Source organism: Chenopodium quinoa, unplaced genomic scaffold, assembly GCF_001683475.1.
Source record: "Chenopodium quinoa cultivar QQ74 unplaced genomic scaffold, ASM168347v1, whole genome shotgun sequence".
Classification (NCBI taxonomy): Eukaryota; Viridiplantae; Streptophyta; class Magnoliopsida; order Caryophyllales; family Amaranthaceae; genus Chenopodium; species Chenopodium quinoa.
This window is the reverse complement of record NW_018743074.1, coordinates 2,488,133-2,512,681: the sequence shown is the minus strand read 5'-3', so window position 1 is coordinate 2,512,681 and position 24,549 is coordinate 2,488,133. Positions and strand designations below refer to the sequence as shown.

Genomic DNA, 24,549 nt, shown 5'->3' with positions numbered 1-24,549 from the left:
CAAACGTTACATTCAAGTATTATCTATCTATCTATCTTGCGAGTTGAGAAGGAAAGGAAAAGAAAAGAAAAGAAAAGGGGCGATCATCATTTTGGATTTTCTCTCTCCTAGGGTTTCTTTAATTCTTCCTCTGAATTTCTTTCCTGTCGGTGAAGATTAGGTAATCCCTTCATTTTCCATCCCATTTCTTCAATTTCGCGCATTCTTTCTCTCTTCTCCTTTTTTCTATCATCAAATTGATTCGATTGCTAGGTAATGTTTATTAGCTTGTTATTCGTTAGTGTTTTATAATTTGAGTAAAAGGGTGAATTTTGATAGTAATGTGTTGAATGGAGGTGCTCTAATTATGTGATTATGATGGTGGGAGTTAGGTTGTAGAAGCTGAAAAGAGCTCGGAGTTTTGTTCGTGAGATATTCGATGATGGAATTTCAATGGGATTTTTTAGAATCCCTTGATCCTGATGTTTCGAGTAAGATACTTATGAGCTTGGATGATCCTGCTGATATCGTCCGTGCCTGCTCCGTGTCGAGAGCGTGGCGTGATTTTGGTGAGCATTAAGCTGGTTTTATTTCCAAATATTTGTTCTTGCAACTATTTTATGATGTTCCTTGACATTTCTTCTATTCATTTGGTAGCTGTATGTGATTTTTGATTCAGCTTGTGGCAACTGAATTTGATGTTACCGGTTAATGTAGAGATGTATGTATCTTGGTTAGGTTCATAGTAGTACGAGTGTACGACTGGATCGTATGTCCAAGCTATTTATTTCTCATGAACCAGTTGATTGGATTGTATTATATCGTATTGTGTTTGCATGGCTTTCACATTGATTAAGATGACAAGAATGAGTTAGGGGTGTAATACGAATCCATATGAACTAAAATGTTAGGTGGGGAATGGGTGGAGGTGAAGATGGCAAGAAAGACCTAATGTAAATGTTAAAGAGCCCAATAAAGGAAATTTTTAATAAGGAGAGTAAAAGTAGAACCTTGCCCTTTGACTATTCAACTATTTCCCACCCTATGTTATATCTTATCTTCAGACTTACGTAGGATTAATGGCTGATTTTCCATCCAAAGTATTTAAAACTAAAATCCTGGATGCGCTGTATTTTTTTTTTTGGATTGTCGAGGGGGTTTTCATCAGAGTTTAGAAATAGAGAAGGTAAGTATGATGGTTATGATAGATGGGTGTTGCGTTACTCCTCTTCTTGAGAACTCGTGCCTGGTTAGAATAGGTGACTTGCTTTGGTTGGATTAGACCAGTTTTACTTGAAACTACATACAATTGCACAAGGCTTTTTTGTAATGGAAATTGCTCTTGGTATCATGAGCAGCATCGAAACAGATTGCCGCTATGAACTTGTTTGTCATATTGTAGTCATATTTGTGCACCAAGGCCGTCTACTAGGCTCAAGATTAAGGCCAGCTATGAGTTGATGTCTAATGTTTTCCATCTAATATGCGTTATTTCAGTTGGCTGAGGTGAATTAGACAAATTCTGTGTTTGAGTATCCATGAATAATGAGAAAGATACGCAGGGGTATGGTTTAACCCCTTTTTATTTGGCCCTTTGTTGTGCAAGTTGATGATTTGTTCCATCCTTTCAGGTTTCCCTATTTCTCCTACCCTAGTGTTCTCAGTATATAGGGTATTAGACTATTAGGTTCCTAGTACCATTTTTTATAACATAGCGCCTTGGATGTGACATAATTACATTCCTTGTTTTTGAAATCTCTGATTAAAGAAATCAACATTTCTAGGTCTAAGTTGAAAAACCCTAAATCTGAAATTTGAAGCATTGAATGGTGAAGATGAAGGCGAAATCTTAGGGCTTTTGCCACCCTTCTCCTTCCCTCCTTTTGTTTGTGCAGAGTACATTTTTTTTTTCCTGATTAAACTTTCTCCATGTCTTAGTAATTATATTAGTATTTCACCATTGGAAAGCATTTTAGTGATGTCTCACTGAGTTTATTTAATTGATGATTGATTATACACTGCATATCCTTACTACATTTGCAATTGGACATACATAGGGCCATACTGGCTCGTTCCTCCACACCTCTTTGCTTCTCTTCCCAGATATTTTTAGCTAACTAACATTATTCAATATTCAAGTTATGCTGCTATATACTTCATATGGACTGTAATCAGCTTGATTTACTCCTGTTATGATGATACAGATGATGGAACATGTTTCCTCTAAAGTAGAGGATATGGTGACTAACGAATATGCTTACATTATTTTGTGACTATTGGCAGTGATAAGTAATGGTATATGCAAGCATTTGTGCCTACGACTCTTTCCTAAACTCTCTGGCATTGTTCGTATCATAGATACGAGCAACAAAGAAGATGTTGGCTGCAGCCGGTTTGTTGAATTGGAGCATTTGAAAAAGGAACACAAAGCGTATGTTGCTTTAGCCCGGGGTCTTACATCATCAGAGGTGGGTGAATGCCTTTCAAATGCCATAAGTGCTTCCAGCACAGATAATTATCCGGAAGAAGGTCTTCACAACACTTTGGAATCCAGGGAACGAATTGGACGTAGACCTTCATACTGGTCAAGCTCAGGACAAAGCAACCCTGAAGTACCCGAGAGACTAACTTATCAGTTAATTTCTGACTTTTGTATAATTACTGAAATAAATGTTCAACCTTTCCAAGGTAATATCCTTTTCTTCCCACGTACTTGTAAACCTTTGTTAAGATGGCCACTTAGATGTTTGCTAATTGTGTTGTTTTTGTTCAATGTTCATGCAGCCTTTTTTCAATCAGATTCACCTATATACTCTGCAAAAGCAGTTCGCTTCCACATGGGTCACAGAATATTGCCTGATGATGATGGAGATCAATGTGATGAAATTCATGAAGGCCACGAATGTGCGGAGAAAAAATTTGTTTGGACTTACACTTCACAAGATTTTCCAATGACACAGGTTAGTAGCACACTTATTTATCTTGCTGTTAAGTCAATTTTGAAAGTTGTTTCAACTGTGATTAAAGTAGCAGAAGAGATACTATAAGTTTAGATTTGAGACACCTTTGCTAGAGTTGAAACAGGGATCTCTTTGGAAGTGGATACTAAGGTCTTATTTCTATTGATGTCAGTGAAAACCGAGGGTGCCAACTTCTTGGAAGTGGGAATTTCGTTATACTTTACATTTAAATGACAAAAATTTGTGGGAAGCTGAGATTTACATCTTACCTCATTTCCCTTTTCATATGGCATTTAACTGACTGAGGGGTGTGTTAGGTCACTTGATGCTGTTTATTGAATAATTGACTGCTCTTCCCTATAGAATGTAAACACTTTGATTGCTTGGTAAAGACATTTGGTTGAATGACTTGGTCATTGCTTCACTTGAATCCAGCAATATCTAGTTATTCACCCGCTTGTATTTTCCTCCGGTGAATTCTTTTTCTTTTTCGTTTCATTAGTGCTTGCATTATAAAGTAGGCCCAGGATCTTTTAATATGACTCCTGTCTTCTAGCCCTAGAAGTCGGGGCATAGTTAAAGGGCCTTGGTCAAGCCCTGATTTGTATAGTTGCTAGTATGCATAATCTGTGTTATATACACTTATACCTGATAATATCACATGACGAGGGAAATTGTTCGTGAAGCTCAATGGTGACTTGGCTTCGAGTAATGCCATCATCTAATTATACTATATTTTTTTTATTTTTTTTTTTATGAAAAAATTGAGTCTTTAATGTAACACTTGGTAGCTTGGTACTGGTACCTATGTGATTAAGCAACTATAGAGATGTTTTTCTTGTAAAGAGGATCATTTGTGCACCTTCTCATTTCTATAATGTGTTTGATGCTATTGAGTGATGCTTTCACATGTGAATTATTTTCTTAACCTATCTTCCCTCCCCTCCTCCCTCCGGAAAAAGGACATGCAATAGATCCAGAAATTAGAACAGAAAGAATGAAAGGAAAGACGAGTGTTATTAGCACAGATTGCATAATCACTTTTGTGTTTTGATTTGGTGTTTTAGGGACCGTTTTTATTAATATAGTTCTTGGCACAGGAGAATCGGCTACAAAATTTCAAGCTTCCAGAGCCTGTTCTTTGCTTTGGTGGATATCTGCAGATAGAGCTTCTGGGTAGAGTTCAGAGGCAAGAAATGGATGGACTCTTCTACATATGGTGAGTTTTGGAACTAAGTTAAGTGGTATATTGATATAATACTATGTTTTGACTGATGGCTTGTTTTTGTCTGTTAGCTAAGCCTAGAAAAGTGCTACTTTGAGTCAAATTTTTACTTAAATATTGAGATTCTGTTTGACACTTGAGGTTTGACATGGTATTATTGATGAACTAGGTTATACTTCGATTTTTGAGGGAATTTAATCTTGTATCTTTTTCCTTACTAATCAGTTGCTTTATTTCCTATCAATGTTTACCTTTATTTTTTATTTATTTTTTATTTTTAATAGTAATCCTACCCTTTTATGGTTTGCAAGCCCATTATGCTCTTATTCCTCAAGTTTTTAGATGGAATGTAACATTTAGTCTCATTGTCATTTGTGTAAGTATTCAGAATTCTAAATGGTTCCTTTTTGTAAGATTAATATAGAATGAGCGGATCAATTTAATTACTTGAATTCTAGGGTTTATCATTTCTTGGATTAATTGTTTTGTGTTTGTTTACTCTCTAGTCGTGCTATTTTGGTTTGTTGTTTGCATTCCCCATATACTGGCCATAAATGTTAACTGGTTACTGGATATCCAACCAGGTTCTAACTATTCTACTGTATCTTGCAGCTAATTTAATTTTGCTGTTTGTCATGCTTTTTACAGTGTGGCACATGTTCAAGTTCTGGGGCGTTCTTTGGACCCTGTTTTCGGGGTTAAATCTCTTGATCCAAGTGGAAGATTTACACTTGTGCACAATCCTCAGGCCAAGTTCTCTGCCCCTCGTAGCAGTAATGAGGAATCTGATGAAATCAGTGTAACACCAGAGATGGTGCAAAGACATGTTAGAGGTTGGGAGCAGATTCTAAACATGTTACGGGGAACTCTAGGGGTTGAAGTATATGATTCTGAGGATGAGATCCTCTATTCGGAAGATGAGATGGCTGAGGAGCTTGAGCTTTAAACTTTTATGTCAAGTGTCACATTTTTCATGTTGTACTAGTCAATCAGTCATTCCATCGCATGCATCTAATGACCATGTATCTCACATTGAAGTCATTTGATGATTGAACTCTGGATGAGAAAGACGATTTGCCAGTTACTGTTCTTGTTAAATCGTTTAATAAGTATTGTCAATGTTTCCTGTGCATTGAGACTGGTCCATAGCTCTGTAAATAGCTTCTAACAAGCAAGAAGAGTTCGCTGTTACTTGTATTACTTGATGATTGAGCGATTTTTCGTGGTTGACTAGTTACTAATTTGTTATGAACTTGTTGATGTCTTCTTGCTGTGTCTCCTATTTATCCGTGACACCAGCAAACTTCCATTTGAACCACATTAAAGGGCTAGGTCAAGTGATTCATAAGCAAATATTGCCCCCTCAGGTTTGACCAACTTTCACTATAGACGAGGGTTTTCAAGGTAGATCATAATGTATCGGTAAATTATTATACGCTTGAAGTGATCTAATACAGTGTATATTACGGCCCTAAGTTGAAAAACAAGTTGTAAACATAATATGATCTATAGCAAAATCTGGTCGTTTTCCTCTGCTACTTCTCCAATATCTGGCATCTTCACATAACTAAATTCCTCAAGAATACGAGTTTCTTCTACTTGAAACTTAGGATGAGGTTTCCAATACAAAGCTCCTTGAGAAAAAATAACCTCATCGTTACTGTGAGCGATTAATTCAATACATCACCTAGGAACATTCGTCCAATTAGGTTTAACTCTCCAACGATGATCACGCAGTGAATAGATTGCAATTGCAATCGACAGCTCACCGAGCTCAAAACAAACAACCTTACAATCATTACCAAATCCTAAATGTTCAACATCATCTGATTTAGAAATAAGAGGGCAATCAGGAAGCAACACAGATTTTCTAATACAAGGGTTACACAAATTCAGCTCTACTATTTTACGCTGCAAATTCATCAACAACAAGCCATTAACCATATCGATCTCCGTAAACCAACGTGATGCACTATATGTGACTAATTCAGTAACTTTTCTAATTGTATCACTATGACAGAACTATGAAACTGAAGTCGTATTTTGTTTTGGGCGCACGTTCATCAGATAATAAGTAAGTATTAGCGCAATTGTTCTTGTAAATTTTGAGATATGTTGAAATAAAATCACAAGAATCAATAATAGAACACCAGGTTTTACAAACACATCTAAATCGTAAAAGGGTCTTGACTGCTGACCTAAGCAAAATCTCCCTCCATAAATCTGGTGGTAAGAACTTGTGTTCTTGCGATGCTTTCCGACAAACCCTCATCAGTAATCTCGCTTCAAACCTCATTATAAAACAAATCCCAAAATAGCAGACGAAACAGCAAAATCTGATCTTTTGCCTCTGGTATCTCCTCTTTCTTTCTCCTGATTTTTTTATTGGGAATATTATTTAGAATATATTTATCATATTATTTGGTTATGATAGTTTCCTAGTTTATAGCTACAATTGTTACAAGATAATATTTTGTGTATCAATGATGGGTGAGCTTTGAGACCTTACCGATTTCTACAATATTGCTAACGATCATTTTACTTGTTTGATAATTATTAGGAATTGAATTTGATCGTAGAAATTTGTTTCTTGAGATTAGTAATTAGTTGAGATGATTGGTTGAACTAGTTTAGTGTACTGAATTAAAATGTTGATGAACTAATTATTGATTTTGTCGGTTCACCTTATTTGTTATTAGTGTAAAAATTGTGAAGTTGCAAAATTACAAAAATAACTAATATATTTATTTTCTATGACTTTTACGGCAAATTGCTAATGAATAGCAGCTGCTGTGAAACAATTTCCAATGTCGAATTCTCCAATTGTCGAACATGTTTCAGAGTGCTTCATCAAGCCAAAACTCGACGACAATGATTCGAAACAGCCTCACTATTTGTCACCTGGTGATCTAGCCATGCTCTCAGCTCACTACATTCAGAAGGGTCTTCTTTTCATGAAACCTTCTGCAACTGATCAAAAATTTAGCATTGCAGATTTCCAGGAAAAGATCAGAGATTCTCTTTCTCGCACTCTCGCTCATTTTTATCTGTTGACAGGTCAACTTTCAACACAGGTAGATGAAGATCAGCATACTAGCTTGATATTCATTGACTGCAACAAGGGTCCTGGAGCTAGATTTATCCATGCTACTCTTGATATGACTGTTCAGGATATACTGTCTCCTATCGACGTGCCTGCAATTGTGAAATCGTTTTTTGATCACCATAAAGCTGTCAATTACGATGGCCATACTAGGCCTTTGTTATCTGTTCAGGTAAATTAACAGACAGTGGAAAATCTAGAAGTATTATCAGGGGTTTCATTTCATTCTTTCAAGTTTTTTTCCCAAAAGATGTCCTGCATCTAATTGTATAATTCTGGCTACAGGTAACAGAGCTTGTAGATGGGATTTTCATCGGTTGTTCAACGAATCATGCAGTAGCTGATGGAACTGCTTACTGGAATTTCTGGAACATATGGTTAGAGATACATATGCAACAAAGTCCTATTTCGATGTCAAAGCTACCAATTCATGAACGTTGGTTTCCTGAAGGATATGGTCCACGAGTCACCCTTCCCTTTATCCATACTGATGAATTCATAAGCAGATATGAGGCACCTCAACTAAGAGAAAAAATCTTCCATTTCTCATCAGAGTCAATATCAAAGCTCAAGATGAAGGCAAACATAGAAGTTGGAGAGACTAATAAGGAGATCTCGTCATTCCAAGCATTGTCTGCGCTAGTTTGGAGGTCTCTTATCAGGGCACGCTGTTTAGCAGGTGATCAGAAGACTACCTGCTCCTTGGATGCTAATCTGAGGCAGAGGTTAAACCCTCAACTGCCTCAAGGTTATTTTGGGAATTCAATTTGGGTGGCTAAAGCTGCAGCCAAAGCTGATGAAGTCATTGACCATAGTTTAGGATGGACAGCTGAATTGCTGCAGAACGCAGTGTTAGAACTGACTGATAAAACAGTGCGAAGTGTGTTTGAGGCTTGGATGAAGTCGCCTTTTGTTTATCAGATTGATGCGTTCTTTGAGCCAGACAGCACTGTGATTGGAGGCTCCCCAAGGTTTGATGTGTACGGGAATGATTTTGGAGTCGATAAACCAGTGGCTGTTCACAGTGGGTATGCAAACAAGTTTCCTGGAAAAGTGACTGCCTATCCAGGAAGTGAAGGAGGACAAAGCATAGATTTGGAGATATGCCTACCACCTGATGCAATGAGTGCTCTTGAAGTAGATAATGAGTTCATATCTCTTGCCACCATGGGCTAGTATACATTTAGCTGATTATTATCTTAAAATTCAGTTTAGGTCATCCGACTTCTATGCTTCATTCTCCACTTTCCGGATATGCTTAAGAGTAATTCAAGATACGACCAGTTCATGTATTGTATTAAAAAAACCATATGTTTGGGCAGGGAGGATAAGAGGAAAAATTGTTAGATTCAAGAAAAGCTTATGGCCTATATTAACTTCAAACCACACAATACAACGGTGCTTTCTTGACTAAACGAGATTAATAAACATATTACTATTGCGAACTGTGAGGACAAACTTGGCAAGAAAGAAATACAGTACCAGTTCTTAATTAAATGAATGTCACCCTACTTAATATCTAGATTCACCCAAGCATACATAGACATGGATCATGGCTTCTTATAATCATTTGAAGCCCGCAGGAAAGGAGATGATTTCCTTATTCAAGATGTCTTGGTCTTTGGTCGTGAAGGAAGTAACTGCATCAAATATGGCAAAGAAAGAAGTTAGAACCAAATCCGGCAACTGATTATAAAACACAACGCTGTAATCATAGACCAATGTTACGGAAACATCATGCGAGTGCTTGATAATATGACTGGGCAGTTTTCACACAATTATGCACACATGAATGACATTTCTCAAATGTACTAAGCCCTGTTTGAAACCAGATTTTTGTAGTTTCTTCTAACTTTCCTCTTAGTAGGTATATTTTGAGAAGATTTGAATTACATTCTCCGTATATTAGATCAGATTAATATGTCCTATGGCTACTTTAATTCTCATTGAGTGAGATTAGGCAATATTCCCTGTGGGACTTTGTAACCTTACCAAACATTTTTGGAATTAGTCGAATTATTTGGGTCTCTACCTTTCGCAGAACCCTCATTGTTAGAAAACTATACAAATTGAAACCATTACTCAATTCTATTATGTCCTACATATCCTCCTGAGTAGCCTCTACTGCTTACAGCACAGAACTTCAGGTTCTAAATTCAAAGAATATAAAACTGGTCCCATATTGGACAAAAATTGAAACTGAACGGCCAGCTAATGATGGTAGCATGAGGTTTCAAATGCAAAGCAAGAAACAATCTAGACACGCTACAAGCACAACTAGACACGGAGGCATGTTCAACCAAGGAATGGATTGATTTGCAACATGGACGCACCTGATAGCAAGATATGAGAGATGTAGCAAAACCAAAGGCCCCAGTCACCCGAGGATTAATTTTCTTGGGTGCCAGTTGAAGCAGTCCAGCAGCTACAACTACATCCATGGCGGCTTTAATCAAGGCCAATGACCTGTCGTTATAATTCTGAACCTTAACTTTGTATTGTTCATTCTGTATTCACAAACATGTCCCACACAGTCAAAAATGCTAACATTGGAGACATATAAAGATGAGCTACAGCCAGCAAGGTATCTCAAAAAAACACTTACTTCATGTTTCTCACTACCCTTGAGCTCCTTCTCCAACTTCTTCATGGAGGCAGAAAGCCTTCCAAGTTCCCCAATCTGAAATATTATGTACCAATAGCTAATTAAAGAAAGTCAACAGCAGCACCTAAATTAATAAAGAAACACAATAGCAGAAAGTCCCAAGTTACAGGAGCAAAAATGTAAAATAAATGATTTTGGAAAACAACAAACCTCAACCAAAGAAGTACAAACAGAGGAGCTCATCCAACAGTAAAGAGAAATCTTGGCAATCAGGTCAGTCCGCTCCTTGTTCTATCAATCAAAATTTGAGTTTTCATCAAGTATGAATCATATAAACCATGCTAGAGTGCTAGATCAACAGAAAAAAGAAAAAATGAAGCCCATACCTTATAGATGCCACTTCTACCAAGCCAAACAAATTGATCAAGGAACAAAAATGTGGACAATAGTGCATTTTTGGACTGGAAAGAAAAATAAAGGTTAATAGATATCTTATACAAGTATCTAAGATATGATATCTATCTTAGAGTATAGAATCAATGTCTCAATGAGCTTGAATACCTTTCCAAGTAAGGTCAGGGGAAGAGGAGTTCCAGCGGGAACTGGGCTAATCAGAGCATGCAAATCATTAACAAACTGCAATGAAAAAGTCAGCTTAGGTCAACTTCAATTTAAAAAGCCAAAATGTTGTTACTAGGGTTCAGAGAGAAAATCATAGTGGAAATACTCCCCCAAAACCAGAAGAAAACCTCATATTGCCAAAATCAATTCAATCAAATATATTTGCAATTAAAAGATAAAATTTGAGCAAACCTTGAAGAGACGGAAGACTTTTCTTGCCAAGCTGGTTGATTTATCAACATTTTGTGCTGTACCTGGCTGTCCATCACTCAAGAACTTTGAGCCATACTGGATTGCCCTGCATATCTTATCCCTGGCTTCTGCTTTGTTCAAGTACAGAACTGCAAGAGCAAGCTCTGCCCTGGGAACATCTAATGTACTCATACTTTATCTTCTCTACAGTCCCTACAATTCAATCTACCATCTTTAGTAAACTCACGTTGTATAAATCATGCCACCGAACTGAACTTAAACAGCAAAATTAAAGCAAGTAAAGCAGCCTAAAGCTAGAAAGTCAGGTTCACATTTGATGTTCATAAAAAATTATGAACTTCATACAAGGGGAATAAACAAAAAACAGTTAAGATGTTAGCTATCTGATACTCCCTCCATTCTTTTGCGTGCTTCTCTCTATCCGTTTAATTCCACTCCTTTAAATTCTTCCTTATTTCACATATTCTTTTACGAAAATAAAATCTTCTCCTTTACCCTCCCTTACCCCATCAAATAAGTCCACTTAATCTACTTAATAATGGTCATCTCTCTAAACAACTTTTGGTTGTCTCTCCTACTCATACAATCCAACTTCAACCATTGATCAACTTACATAAGGTGAATTTGTCATTTGGCTACTTATTAAATGAATAATGTTAGCCAATTACATTAACAATATGATAATAATAATTGATTAAAGGATCGAAGGATGATATGTCAAATAAATATAAAGATTGCTTCACTGAAAACCCAAAAGGCGAATACCATGTCTGCTGAATCAAACACTACCTTAACTTCAATACAAAGCCCCAAACATACAATAAGTTATGTTAAGGCAATTTCCAACTGTACATCACTTCTTTCCCAAAAACAAAAAATTCAATAAATATGAACATTGCTTCCAACAAAGAAAACAAAAAAATATATATACCAAAACCTTGATCGCTAATTAGTGGTACTTTCAAGAACCCCTATTAAAGTTGAATATTCCATCTCACAACATAGCCAAAAAGAGCTAACTCAAGAAGCCTAAGCAGACTACATCACTTATATATTCATACTACATTAGGGTTGGGATTCATAACAAAAGATACAGAAAAATCAGCTGAGGAAAGCTCGTTCTTTCCCCACCAACGGAACAAGAAACTTCCACTATAACATGCATCTATCAAGCTTACAGAATAACAAGAACCAAACACCCAACAAGCTTTCGGAACAATCACGATGCACACCTACATAAATTACGAATCACACATGGGAATATCACCAATTTCTCCACATTTAAAATGTTGAAGGCCTTGAGCTGAATTCAGCAAGACAAACATTTTCTCATTTTTTAATACCACATCAATTGTAATTTGTAAAACCTCTAAATAATCAAAAGATTCAAAACCATAAATTACAACAAAATTCTAATCAAACTGATAACCCATATACAAATCAATAAGATCTTTCAAAATAATATTTCCCATCACCCCAATTTCTCACTCCTCAAAGTTGACCAACAACCAAACAGGGCAAACACCCATCCTCCCAAATAATAAAATTTACCCCACAAAAATCATAACCCAGAAACAGAAAATTCTAACGGAATCAAAAACCACAAATGATAATTTAACAAATGATCAATAAAAACACAAACAATAAAAGTTAAAACCCTTTGAATTACCTCATAAAAAGGGTGAATTAAGACGTAATTAAGAGGGAAATTTATTATGCCGATAAATTAGGGTTCTAGGTAATCAAATCAAAGAAACGGGAAGAAAGATGTAAATTACCTGAGAAAAATCTTGGGAAATTGCAAATGATGTTCGATTTTCTCTCTCCTCCTGCTGGTCGCGGGAGATGATTTATCTTTTATTTTTATTTTATTTTTTCTGGGAATTATCAAATAATGAGCGTCAGAAGTGAAAGAAAAGACGCTAAAAATTTGATAAGGCCTTGTTTGGTCCTCTATTTTTCTCTTGCTAAACAACAAATTTGGGATTTTGCTAATTTTTTTTATTCATAATTTTTGAAATATCTTAAATAAAATTATCCATTTTGCTTGATTTTTTTGGTTTATATATTTTGGTTGCTTCGAATGGAAAAGAAAAGCTCCCATCAAGCATTATTTGGTATTGGCCGTCCATTACTTTCATTGACTTTGATCGGATGGTTGTGATGGGTCAAATTGTTTGTTCAAGTAGTTATTCTTCTTACGTTCTCCTTCGGTGTTCATCTATACCACGTAGGTGTAGTTAGAGTTATCGAATTGGTTATTCAATCGGATTTGGGTGATTTGGTGTCATGCTGAGTGAATTCGACAGGTCTAAAGTACAAGTATGGAGCATTAGTAAATGAATTTGGGCATGGGAGGTTAGGGTGGGTGACAATGGAAATTATAATGGTATGGGACTATCGGACTATGGGGTACTTAGTTACCAATACAAAGATCTAAACCTAACAAGATCCTATATTTAAATCGATGTGAAAAATGATTGGGAAAATGTATATGAACATTAAAGTGATGCATTGACCTTCAATTTCTTAAATCATATAGTTTTGTGAGTTCCCATCCTATTTTAAATACCAAAATCTCCCTTGTGTAGTAGAATGATGAGCGTAAAAGTATGGCAAAACATTTGGGCATAAATCATTGGTACTCTTGGGTGTCACCATTAAAAAGTTGGTCATTTTGGCCCAACACATTGGGTTGGCCCATATATTGGGCCAAATAATTTGCTCAAGTTTTGAAGCAAACACATTGGACAAGCTCTGAGCCACATCTAATCGGCTTTAGAAGGAATGAGATTGATACTTCCATGATCGTTTTAAAAAAGATTTGAAGCTCAATCGTACTAACATCAGGGCATCATTCACAATGTGTCAACAATTTGATGTTGCCGTTGTGCTCTTTCACATATTCATAATACAATGGAAGAAAAAATAAAAAGAGATACATATATACTCATGTACGCAACATTATCCCTTTAGTGTCAAAGACTACTGGAGAGGATCACATGTCCATTTCGCTTGCCAAATCCTTACAAATTAAACGTACTTGATAGCTCACTTTTGTTTATGCTTTATCCAAAAAGATGTTCATGTTAAGTACTCCGTAGCATGTTATTCAGAAATAGATCAATTATAAGGAAAAAAAACCCACTTTCGAATAGCTGCATGAATTATTTAAAAAGGTTTCACCTCAAAGAGTTATAGTAGCCTTGACCATAAATTTTGGGATGTAACACATACTATATGTCACAGAATTTGGGGGCCGACGGTCCAATTAACCTTTCTTTTTTCGTCCATTATTAATACTCCATACTTCATCTTTCTTTTTGTCCCTTATTAATACTCCATGCTTCATACAACGGTACTAGTACTTATTAGTACTAAACTACTACTCCTTGGCCCTAGCTGACAAATTTGGTAGCTGCTAGGAAATAGCGGTATATGTTCTTGGTACTTGCACAGTTGCGCAAGCAATTACACACTGATTTGGAACGGTCTTCAGTCTTCTGTTAACAACCGGTTCACACAGGTTGCATGCTTGAGAGAAAGGTTTAATATGACTCATACGAATACATCTCATGAGAAACACATTCCAATCTACCCCCGGGGTTTGGTAATTATCCAACATACGCCTTATGTCCAAACAAACCAAACCTACAACTGAGTTGCCACTCTCAGAATTTCATGTTACACGAGCAATACATTAACCCAAAACAGAAATTAAAGGAGAGGAACTTCGATTACACTTTACAAGTTAGAAATTTTTTTAGTGAAAGACCAAGAGAGCTGACCTGAAGTGGTGGATGATGTAATGCATTTCAATGATTGTAAACTTGGAAAATCCTTCAAATTCAGACTAATAATAATATTCTGACTGGTTTAGTGAACCCCAACAGCAAGTGAGTATAAAGCACCAGAACAATGATTAAGCCTAAGAATCTTAGACAGGGTTTAGAATAGTTTTCTTTGACCAACTTTCTACAAAGGCAAACTAATTACACTGTCAAACATTTTATTACCAAATGGTAATAAATTAGCAGATTATAATTTACCAACATAAATTGATTGAGCTTTCGTCTAATTACCTGCTTAAAGACAAGATATACAATGAAACAGTCGATACAGTTCAAGTAGGCAAACAATGCTAGTGATTAGCTCAAGATAAATTGCTATGACTGGAAACTTTCTTCCAGGATTGAATACCATACTATAAATTATTCTAAGAAGGCACACATACTGCTGGATACAATATAGTACATGGTTAAACATCGTCAGACATATAATACTTTTGCTTAATTAGCTAGTTTAACACCTGCTGTTTCATATAGGTTATGAAACCATCATATGCTAAAAAGCGGAGTAATACGATGCAAACTTACGTAGCTCTGGCCTCATTTCCTGCTGAACATGCTCTTCAGTCTCCCTCTTTCCAAACGTTCGAGCAGTTTCTTGGCACCAGGAACATCCATTTCTGTCAGCTTCTTTAGATACCCGATTGCACCATATGACACCATGAGTTTCTTGCATTTCTTACTCGATGAGAGACAAAGCAGACACAACACTGCATATTTCTTGGCCGAATTCTGGGGGTTTGAATCTAGTAATTGAACCAAATTTGGAACACTCTTGTCATCTTTCTTCACTTCCCTACAATTATGGGAAAGTGCCATCAAACTCGAAAGTGCCTGTGAAGCAACCTCCCTAGCACAATTCGTCTTGGCCTCGAGCATCTTAATAAGTAATGGGATACACCCAGCTTCGGCCACCATCTTTTTAACCTCAGTCGAGTTGCAAACCTTACAAATAGCTGATGCAGCAGCCTGCTGGGCCCCCACTGATCCGGATTTCAAAACATGGACTAATCTTGGGAGAAATCCGAGTGATTCAAGTAACTCAATCGAAACAGATGCTACTAAATTTCTCAATGCCCCCATAGCAGACTCCTGAGGTAAAGGCCCATCTAGGTAAGTCAATAAACTTCTAATTCCCCCTTCAGAAATAACCGACCTTCGGAGAGCTTCATTGCTTGCAGTGAGATTCTGCAAGCATTCAGCTGCATATTCTTTGGATCCTAATAAAAGCCCACAATCGAGAAGATTGATCATGACTCTAACAATCCCTTCCTCGGCAAGGGTTTGCCTTACTTCAGGAACAGCTGATATGTTCTTCAATGTGCAGGCAGACGCGGCTTGTGACACAGAATCTCCTGCTCTGCACATTTCAATCAAGGGTCTAACCCCACCATGCCCAACGATGGCTCGAGCTGTTTCAGATGACATTGATAGCCTTTGGAGAGAAATTGTGGCCTTCTCTTTCCCTATTAAACTGCCTGACTCCACTAGCCTAATAAGAGGCGGAAGAACTCCTTCTGAAACCAACCAATTCTCACAGGACCCTGATTCTGCTAACGAGCATATAACAGTCACGGTTTTCTCCCGAATTCTAGGAGAAGTTGCCGTGAGAAGCTGCACCAAGGCAGCAATATTGCTTCTTCCAAGAACAGATAATACATTTTTGTGATCCTCCTTCATTATCTCAACAAGAGTGTCAAGAGCCTTATGTTTTGCCTCCAAGTGCCCGATTTGAAGGCGAGCAAGTAACTCCCTTATATTGACATGAGCTTTCTGATCAGATTCAGATGATGAGGAGCTCGACGAAACTGAAGGCATCGTAGCCTCACCAAGTACCCCGGTCTTGATCAACAGACCACAATCTCGAAGATTCAGGTCCAATTTCCCTGACAATGAATCAAGATCACTCTGCATACGTAGCTTCCCTTCATACTTCTCTTGAATACACATATCAGCTAATTCAATTGCCTCATTCATCGTCTTCGAAACAGCCTGCAACTGCTCCTTACAAAGTGTATTCTTCAAGAAGCAAGGATGACTAGACAAATCCGATAAACGAGAAGGGATTTGTTCCAATTTCGATACGATCATCTTCCATCTCCCCGGAAATCCCTTAACCTGTCTTGCTTTATTAAGTGCCACAGGAACCAACTCCTGGGCATGTAATAGCCATTGCTCAGCTGTCTGATCATCCACCAAATTACCATGACCTTTCTCTTCCACCATAGCACCTCCCTTTACTAACTCCAACTTTGATTAATCACTTGATTAGCAGAAACTGCAGTCCAATAACAGCAAAATTTTCGACTCAATAACACGAAAAGATCAACCGACACCAAAACAGACTTACAGTACATACAGATTAAACTTAGCAAGGTATCAATCTCGAAGAAAAACACCCAAATAACAAAAGTAATTAAAGTTTGTAACTTTATGACATACTAATATAAAATGGAGTAGTTACAACAAAGAAGTGTCACAGAAAGCCCGTTTTACATAAAAACAACAACCGCCCACCAACAGGAAAATCAAAGTACCTCTAACAAAGCCCCACCATGTGTACTGCAACTACTATAAACTAGTAAAAATTGTGAATTTATCATCCATTTCCTATGAAAGATTAAATCTTTTTATTTTCCTAAAAAAAATTGTAGAGGTTTAGACATCATAGTCACTTTGATGGATATTGATTATGATTATGATTATGATTATGATAATGATTTTGATTTTGATTTTGATACCTTTTAGACTAATCAAAGGCCGTTAGAGTGAAATAAATCGTCGGCGCGACTAATTTACTAAAATACCCTTTTCGAATTCAGAGTGTGTAATCGATTATTATAAGGGAGTATGTGGTAAAAAGTATTTTGATGAGATTAACAAGCTATTAACTTCAATTGAGCTAAGCCAAGTGATATTAAATCTAATTGTAAGGCTAATGATTTTGATAAAAACAAGTTACAAAGGGGATTCCAGCTATCTTTTGTCAAGATTAATCCTTGGTATAACGTATTTTGTGGGGTTTTGTCTTAGCTTTAAAGAGACGAAATTAGTCTCTTTCTACTAATATATGGAGTGGATTTGAATTTTTTTTCAACCTACCCCACTAAAATTCTTAGGAAAAATCAAAGCAACAAAGCCAAAATTACATATACATCGTCAATTTTCCTTGCCAAACTTATAGAAAGCATCTTGTATGATCAAAGATAACATATCGAATTTTGCTGCTTTAGTAGGTAAAGTCTCGACACGAAATTAAACCCCATCTACATCATTACCCCGTCCAGTAAATGATCAAAGGTGACAAGCATATACAAAAACAATTAGACAACACAAAATACAGAAAATTGGGGATCAAAGCAAAAGAGAAAATCTTTAAAAGTATTAATTTTTAGTGAAGCAAAAGAATCTAGCATGAAGAACTAACCTTTAAGTATCAAAAAATACAGAAGCTTGTAACTTTATTTCAATACAAAAGTAACCACCCACAATAGCTTGATCTTCAAACTTCACCTTCTCTTTCTCTCTCTAAAAAACAATTAACCATAAATATTAAATATTTGATCTTTTTGAGAGAAACCCAGATTAATTCCTGAGAAATTCAGAAATACCCAGAATTTTAATAGTGTGTTTGAAGAAGGAGAAAAAATGATGACATAAACGGTCAGCAAAATTTAAAAAGGAAGAATCTTTTGAAGTAGAAGAAGAGAGAGAGTGAAGTTAATAGTAGTAGAGACAGGAAGCCATGTATTTGAATTACTAGTTTTAGTTACTAGCTAGTGGACAAGGTAACATAAAAAGGAGAGATAGGAATATGTGTTTATGTGAGGAGACAATAATAGTAACATTATTAATTCTTATGAACCTGCATTTCAAAAATCAAAACTTTATGTTAAAATTAAACAAAAAAATTTGAACTTTGCTGTTAGATTTTTTTGAAAATTTGTGTTGTTCATATTTTATTTGAAAAGTCAAACGTGACAAAAATATAACTAATGGAATAAGATTTTTTTTTTTTTTCCAAATGTTTTATATGGCACTTAAGATTGCATTTTGAGCATTAAATAAGTTGTATTGAAAGAAAAATAAAAAATAATAAGGTATCTAAAGAGCACTTTGTATAAGTTTGAAAATTTATAACAAAACTATGTGTTGATTAATGTAAGTGATATTTACTCCCTTCGTTTTTAGTTGTGTTTTTCTTATTTATTGTAGAAGTTGGAGTAATTATTTAAAAAATTTATTTTTTATCTATTTTTAGGTTAGAAAATTTATGACAAAACTATGTGTTGATTAATTTTTTATCTATTTCTTATGTTGAAGTTGTTAACTATGGACGTATTGAGCTTCATATGAGATGTTGTAACCTTTTTAGATAGATAAAAGAACCTTAACAACTTGTTCAAAAAAAAAAAAAAAAAAAAAAAGAACCTTAATAATTAAAATGATTGTAAAATACTTAAAAGTTTTTACAAGTGAAATCGCGCTTGGTTATTTATAGTTTTTGTTAAATTAAGGGACACTATTACTTACTTCCTCTGTCTTTTTTTACTTGACCTGTTTCTTTTATCACGCTTGTTAATGTAAAATTTTATAGATCAATAACTTTAATTCTCCATAAATAAAAATTATAAAAGTTATATATTATGATAATACTTATTGAGACGAATTCAAAAAATCCCACATAAATATATTTTTTCAAAAAAAACGGTCAAAAGAAAAATGATAAATAGTGTAAAAATCAAAACAGGTAAAGTAAAAAAGAACGAAGGGAGTATAACTTTTCTTCTATTTTTCTATCTGAACTTTTCTAATTGAGCTTTTAAACTGTATATACTTCGTAGTTGGTATGTTATGTTGCTAAGACGGAGTAATACTTTTTATTTTGTTGAAACTTAAAATATCTGTTGCATTTTAAGCAAGAATCAGAGGAATTACTGTTTGGAAGGGTAGAAGTAGAATAATCAAACGGACAAGATTGTTTCAGGAAAAAGCAAGTATTTGACCGTTGGGATTAGTTGATCAAAATATTTGAATTTTATTTAAATTAAATTTCACAGATTTTGAGGTAATCCAGAGTATGACGTGGAGGTTGGAGTACAGGTGTTAAGTGGGGACGGCTAATGAGTGCCACTCATGCTCACTTTCTCAACCACGTGTGTTAAAGACTTAAAGTTGGACTGGAAATGCTTTGAGCGTGACCCTCATTTTTTTTTTACAGGATTTTTTTATTTTTTTTTTTACAAAACTTGTTAGCCGTAATATTTTATGGTTTTATTTGTTTTTCTTTTTTTTTTACATGTAAAACTTTAAAGGTAGGAAATGATTTGCAAAGAAAAGGGTAAAGTTTAATTAAGGATTTGAGGAAAAGTGACTCAATTATTTGATAGTGATACGATTTTACATTTGGAATAACAACACTAAAGATATTTTTTTACTTCTAACCAATGTACGAATTACAAATATATATTAAGTACACTTTTTCACGGTAATTAAAAAAGTGGATCTCACATGTTTTAATACACTTAAAATTAGGTTGAGAGATTACATAAAATATAATTATATGGGTCTCTAATGTTTTAGTACAACTTTTATAGAAAAAAAAACTTTCCAATTATAGTATATTACAAGTATGGTAACATTTTCATTTTAGGAAAATATTACAAGTATCAAAAATGGAGGAAGTATATATAGTACGAAGTATATATTTAATTGAAAACGGGATTATACATTGTCATTCAATTTAGAAAGAACTTTATTTTTTATCCATGAATCTATCCAAAACTGATTACCAATTTCGTGCAAGAGGAACACACCTCATTTAAATTATTCACATACTCCCTCGTCTCAATTGCAATCTATTTGTGAGACACAAAAAATGTAGGAAGAATAAAAAGGATAGAAGAAAAAACTAATAACTTTGATTTAATTTTTTTTTTCCTATTGTATAAAAATAAATGTTATTAGGTACTGTAAATTGTTGTTAATTTAGTAATGAATTAATTTTTCATAAGTCAGTTTTTTTTCTTCTAATTTTTAATATATTAATTTATGTTATGAAATAGTATGGGTCCTATTACCAAAATTAAATGAGTAAATACTGAAGTATATATTAATGGTCAAATTTGTTCATTAGCAAACTTGCCTTTCCAAATTCGCCATTAATCTAAAAGGAATACTTTGTAATTTTACTCCGGACCTAATTAGGGGTGAAACAAATTCGGGTTAAAACCGAACCGAACCGAAAACCGAACCGAATAAGAAATATGGTTCGGTTTTTTTTTTGAAGTGGTTCGGTTCGGTTTTTTAAAAAAAAATATTTCGGTTTTCGGTTTGGTTTCGGTTTGAGGAAATGGAAAACCGAAAAAAACCGAAAACCGAAATTTAGGCCCAGTATATAAGGAAAAAAAAAAAACCCTAACCCTCATCCTCATTCTCTGATTCTCTCTCCTGACTTCCTCAGTTCGCCTCTTCCTCCCTCATTGCGAATTTCTCAGTCTCTCACCCTCACCTTCTCAGTTTCTCAATCATCTCTTTTGTGTTTCTCAGAATTCTCACTCTCCAATTCTCCATCGTTCACCGGCACAGCGCACTCGTTCAGGCGTTCACTGTGACACCGTCCACCGTCCAAAGGTATGCTTTTAAGTTTTGATTATGCTTGATGTTCATATTTTTTTAGGGTTTTAATTATGATTAGTGTTAAATGTTAATTACGAAAATCTGCAAATTACATGTACAAATTTGTTAAACATTCTGATTAGGGTTTTAATCTATGCTTGATGTTCATATTGCGATGTTGTTTCTGAATTTTCTATTCTGTACAAATTAGTAAAACATTCTGAATTTTCTGGTATTTTGATGCTTCGGGGTTTTGGTCTATTCAAGGGTATTTTGGGTTTTGGTCTAGTAAAACATTCTGATTAGGGTTTTGGTCTAGTAAAACATTCTGAATTTTCTGGTATTTTGAAGCTCTATTCGATTGGACTCTGTTGAAGATTGTTTCAGATTATTAGTTAGTTATTAATTCAAGGGTTCGCATGATTAATAGCATTATCATTGTCTTGATAAGTGTTTATTAGATTGTTGATCTTTGTTATTATTGTTAATTTTGATTTTACTTGTTTTGGGTACAGTTAGTCAGTTAGTGCTTAATTTGATTGTTTTTGGGTGGTGGGGTGGAATCTTAGGGGGCTAATTATTATTGCTAAATTGTTATTGTCTTTGGTTTAGTTAGCCAGTTACTACTGATTTTGTTTATTAGGGGTATAATTATTATTCCCTTTAAAAGATCCAATATTCTTAATTTATGAGTTTGCATGTATTCTTACAGATTGTTATTCAACCACGAATTATTGAATGACAACCAACGTGGGTGGTGTTCCTGACCAGCCTCAATCCGAACATGAGACTGACCAAGTCTCTCAAAATCTGAAAAAAGAACAGGGAGCAAAAAGGAAGAGGATGAAAGAACGCTCTGAAGTTTGGGAGCACTTTGATAAAGAAGACTTACCTTCTGGAATGCAGGCAATTTGCAAGTATTGTGGGATGAGCTACAAGTGTGGGGCAAAGAAAAACGGCACTAGTGTGTTATGGGCTCATATTTCGCGATGTCGTAAGTATCCCTTTAACACCCCTAAAGATTCAAAACAAAGTTTGCTTTCATTTAAAAGTGCTAAAGAACCAAGTGGTGGTACTAGTGGGTTGACATACCACAAATTTGATGCTGGTAGTATTAGAAAAGCTTTGTCATTTATGGTGATTGTTGATGAACTTCCATTTAAGTTTGTTGAAGGTATAGGTTTTAGACATTTTTGTGGTGTAATAGAGCCTAGATTTAATGTTCCTTCTCGAATTACAGTAGCCAAAGATTGTTTTGAAACATATTTAACTGAAAAACGAAAGCTGAAAAATGTGTTAAAAAGGTGTAATTCAAGAGTTTCTTTAACCACTGATACATGGACCTCTATACAACAAATCAATTACATGTGCTTGACTGTCCACTTTATTGATAATAATTGGAAATTACACAAAAGAATTCTGAATTTTTGTCCTATTTCTAGTCATAAGGGTGATGATATTGGCAAAGAAATTGAAAAGTGTTTGCTTGATTGGGGGCTTGAAAATGTCATGTGCATAACAGTTGATAATGCTAGCTCAAATGATACTGCAATTGGGTATATGAGAAGGAAAATAAATGGGTGGAAAACTGGGGTTCTTAAGGGTCGTTTCCTTCACATGCGTTGTGTTGCACACATTGTCAATTTGGTTGTTTCTGATGGGTTGAAAACTGTTAATGAGTCGGTTCAACGTGTTAGGCATGCTGTTAGGTTTATCAAACAATCTCCTGCTAGGTTGCAAAGGTTTAAAAAATGTGTCTTAGATGAAAAAATCAACACAAAAAAGGGATTGTGCCTTGATGTGCCTACTAGGTGGAACTCCACCTATTTGATGTTGAATGCTGCTATTGAGCTTCAAGATGCTTTTGAGAGGTATTCTGGGGAAGACCCTCACTATGTAGTTGATTTGAATGAGAGGGATGGTAAGGGTAGCCCAGATTCTGATGATTGGAATAATGTAAGAAGACTTTCTGAATTTCTACAAGCCTTTTATGATCTGACCTTGCATGTCTCTGGCTCTTTATATGTCAGTTTGAATTTGTTTTTTCATGAATTGGTGAGTGTTGCTGTACTTATGAAAGATTTGGTTTCAAGTGATGATGTGGATATGTGTCTTATGGCTTGTAGAATGAAAGAAAAATATGAAAAGTATTGGGGTGATCCAGAAAAAATAAACCTCCTGATTTTTATTGCCGTTGTCCTTGATCCTCGTTATAAGCTTGATTATGTTGAGTGGATGATAACTGAAATTTATGACCCTATTGTTGCATCAAAGTTAGTTGATAATGTGAAGGTAGCTTTGAATGCTTTGTATGAGGAGTATCGTGTTTCTTCTAGTAATGATGTGAATAGGGAGGAAGTGTCTTCAAGTAAGGATGGCAAAACTCCATTGAGTCCCAAACATAAAAAGATTGAAGTCTTAAAGAGTAAGTATAAGAAACACAAGTGTGAGAGAGATGGAGATGCAAAAATAGAGTTAGACAAATATTTGGAGGAGGATACAGCGGAGGATATTGATGAATTTGACATTTTGAGCTGGTGGAAGTTCAATTGTTCAAGGTTTCCTACTGTGGGGAGAATTGCCCGTGATGTTCTTGCTGTCCCTGTTTCGACAGTAGCTTCTGAGAGTGCATTCAGCACTGGGGGCAGGGTTCTAGATCAGTTTAGGAGCTCATTAACTCCTCGAGTTGTAGAAGGTCTTGTTTGTGCTCAAAATTGGTTACGTGCTTCACCATTTCCAAGTATTGAAGAATGTTTAGAGGAAGTTGAGCTTCTTGAAGAGGGTAATATATAAGAACATCTAATCATAAGTTACTTATTTTCATTATGTGTATATATTTTTAACTTGGTTATTTTTGTTATGAATTATGATAGACTTGAAGAATATGGCAGTTGGTGATGCTGATATTGATGAAGTGCTTGAAATAATAGACTGATGTGGCTCTTTGCTCATTGCTGACTTGCTGTTGCCACTTGCCAGACTTGCTACTGCCTTGCTCTATCACTGCTTTTGCTGCTGACCTGCTGTTATGATGCTGCTGCTGCCCTGCTGCTTGTTGCTACTTGGTCTATGCTGCTTGTTGCTACTTTTTTTACTGCCTTTTAGAACTTGGTCTATGCTGCTTGTTGCTACTGCTGTTAAACAATTGTTAAAGTTGTAATGTTGAACAATTTTTTTTTTTTTTTGGATGAAGTGTTGAACTTTTAAAACTTTGAATTATAACTTTGAAGTTTTAGAACTTGTTAATGTTGTTTAAATCTCATTAAGCATTTATGCTACTACATATGTTGATGAATATAATATTTATATGATTTAAGCCCACAAAAATTGCAGATTAAAGCCCAAATAAACAAGGCCCAAAAAAATTCGGTTTGGTT

General features: G+C 35.3%; 4 protein-coding genes across 7 annotated transcripts; 2 read left to right on the top strand and 2 right to left on the bottom strand.

Annotated features, from left to right (window-relative positions):
- Window positions 1–5,416, top strand: LOC110731731 (F-box protein At4g00755-like). The gene is made up of 6 exons (XM_021911624.1): window positions 1–160; window positions 372–548; window positions 2,263–2,667; window positions 2,764–2,939; window positions 4,040–4,158; window positions 4,813–5,416. Exons 2-6 carry the CDS (start codon window positions 419–421, stop codon window positions 5,108–5,110), a joined length of 1,128 nt encoding a protein of 375 aa, XP_021767316.1. The 5' UTR covers window positions 1–160; window positions 372–418; the 3' UTR covers window positions 5,111–5,416.
- Window positions 5,417–5,656: 240 nt separating this feature from the next.
- LOC110731730 (uncharacterized acetyltransferase At3g50280-like) lies at window positions 5,657–8,494 on the top strand. Of its 3 annotated transcripts, none has more exons than XM_021911623.1 (3): window positions 5,657–6,238; window positions 6,952–7,439; window positions 7,553–8,494. In XM_021911623.1, the coding sequence occupies exons 2-3, from the start codon at window positions 6,972–6,974 to the stop codon at window positions 8,441–8,443; spliced, it is 1,359 nt and encodes a 452-aa protein (XP_021767315.1). In that variant the 5' UTR covers window positions 5,657–6,238; window positions 6,952–6,971; the 3' UTR covers window positions 8,444–8,494. The 3 variants fall into 3 exon arrangements, with proteins under 3 accessions (XP_021767315.1, XP_021767314.1, XP_021767313.1); XM_021911622.1 differs by having other exon boundaries at window positions 5,657–6,517; XM_021911621.1 differs by having other exon boundaries at window positions 5,657–6,517; window positions 6,949–7,439.
- Window positions 8,495–8,615: 121 nt separating this feature from the next.
- Window positions 8,616–12,721, bottom strand: LOC110731732 (peroxisomal membrane protein 11C-like). Its single transcript, XM_021911625.1, has 8 exons — window positions 12,485–12,721; window positions 10,686–10,898; window positions 10,434–10,508; window positions 10,259–10,333; window positions 10,083–10,163; window positions 9,873–9,947; window positions 9,601–9,774; window positions 8,616–8,907 (listed from the first exon to the last, which is right to left on the bottom strand). Exons 2-8 carry the CDS (start codon window positions 10,875–10,877, stop codon window positions 8,872–8,874), a joined length of 708 nt encoding a protein of 235 aa, XP_021767317.1. The 5' UTR covers window positions 10,878–10,898; window positions 12,485–12,721; the 3' UTR covers window positions 8,616–8,871.
- A 2,029-nt stretch (window positions 12,722–14,750) lies between these two features.
- LOC110731729 (armadillo repeat-containing protein 4-like) lies at window positions 14,751–18,416 on the bottom strand. 2 transcript variants are annotated; one of them, XM_021911619.1, is made up of 2 exons: window positions 17,982–18,416; window positions 14,751–16,832 (listed from the first exon to the last, which is right to left on the bottom strand). In XM_021911619.1, exon 2 carries the CDS (start codon window positions 16,778–16,780, stop codon window positions 15,095–15,097), a length of 1,686 nt encoding a protein of 561 aa, XP_021767311.1. In that variant the 5' UTR covers window positions 16,781–16,832; window positions 17,982–18,416; the 3' UTR covers window positions 14,751–15,094. The 2 variants fall into 2 exon arrangements, with proteins under 2 accessions (XP_021767311.1, XP_021767312.1); XM_021911620.1 differs by lacking the exon at window positions 17,982–18,416 and adding an exon at window positions 17,092–17,261.
- Between the last annotated feature and the right edge of the window lie 6,133 nt (window positions 18,417–24,549).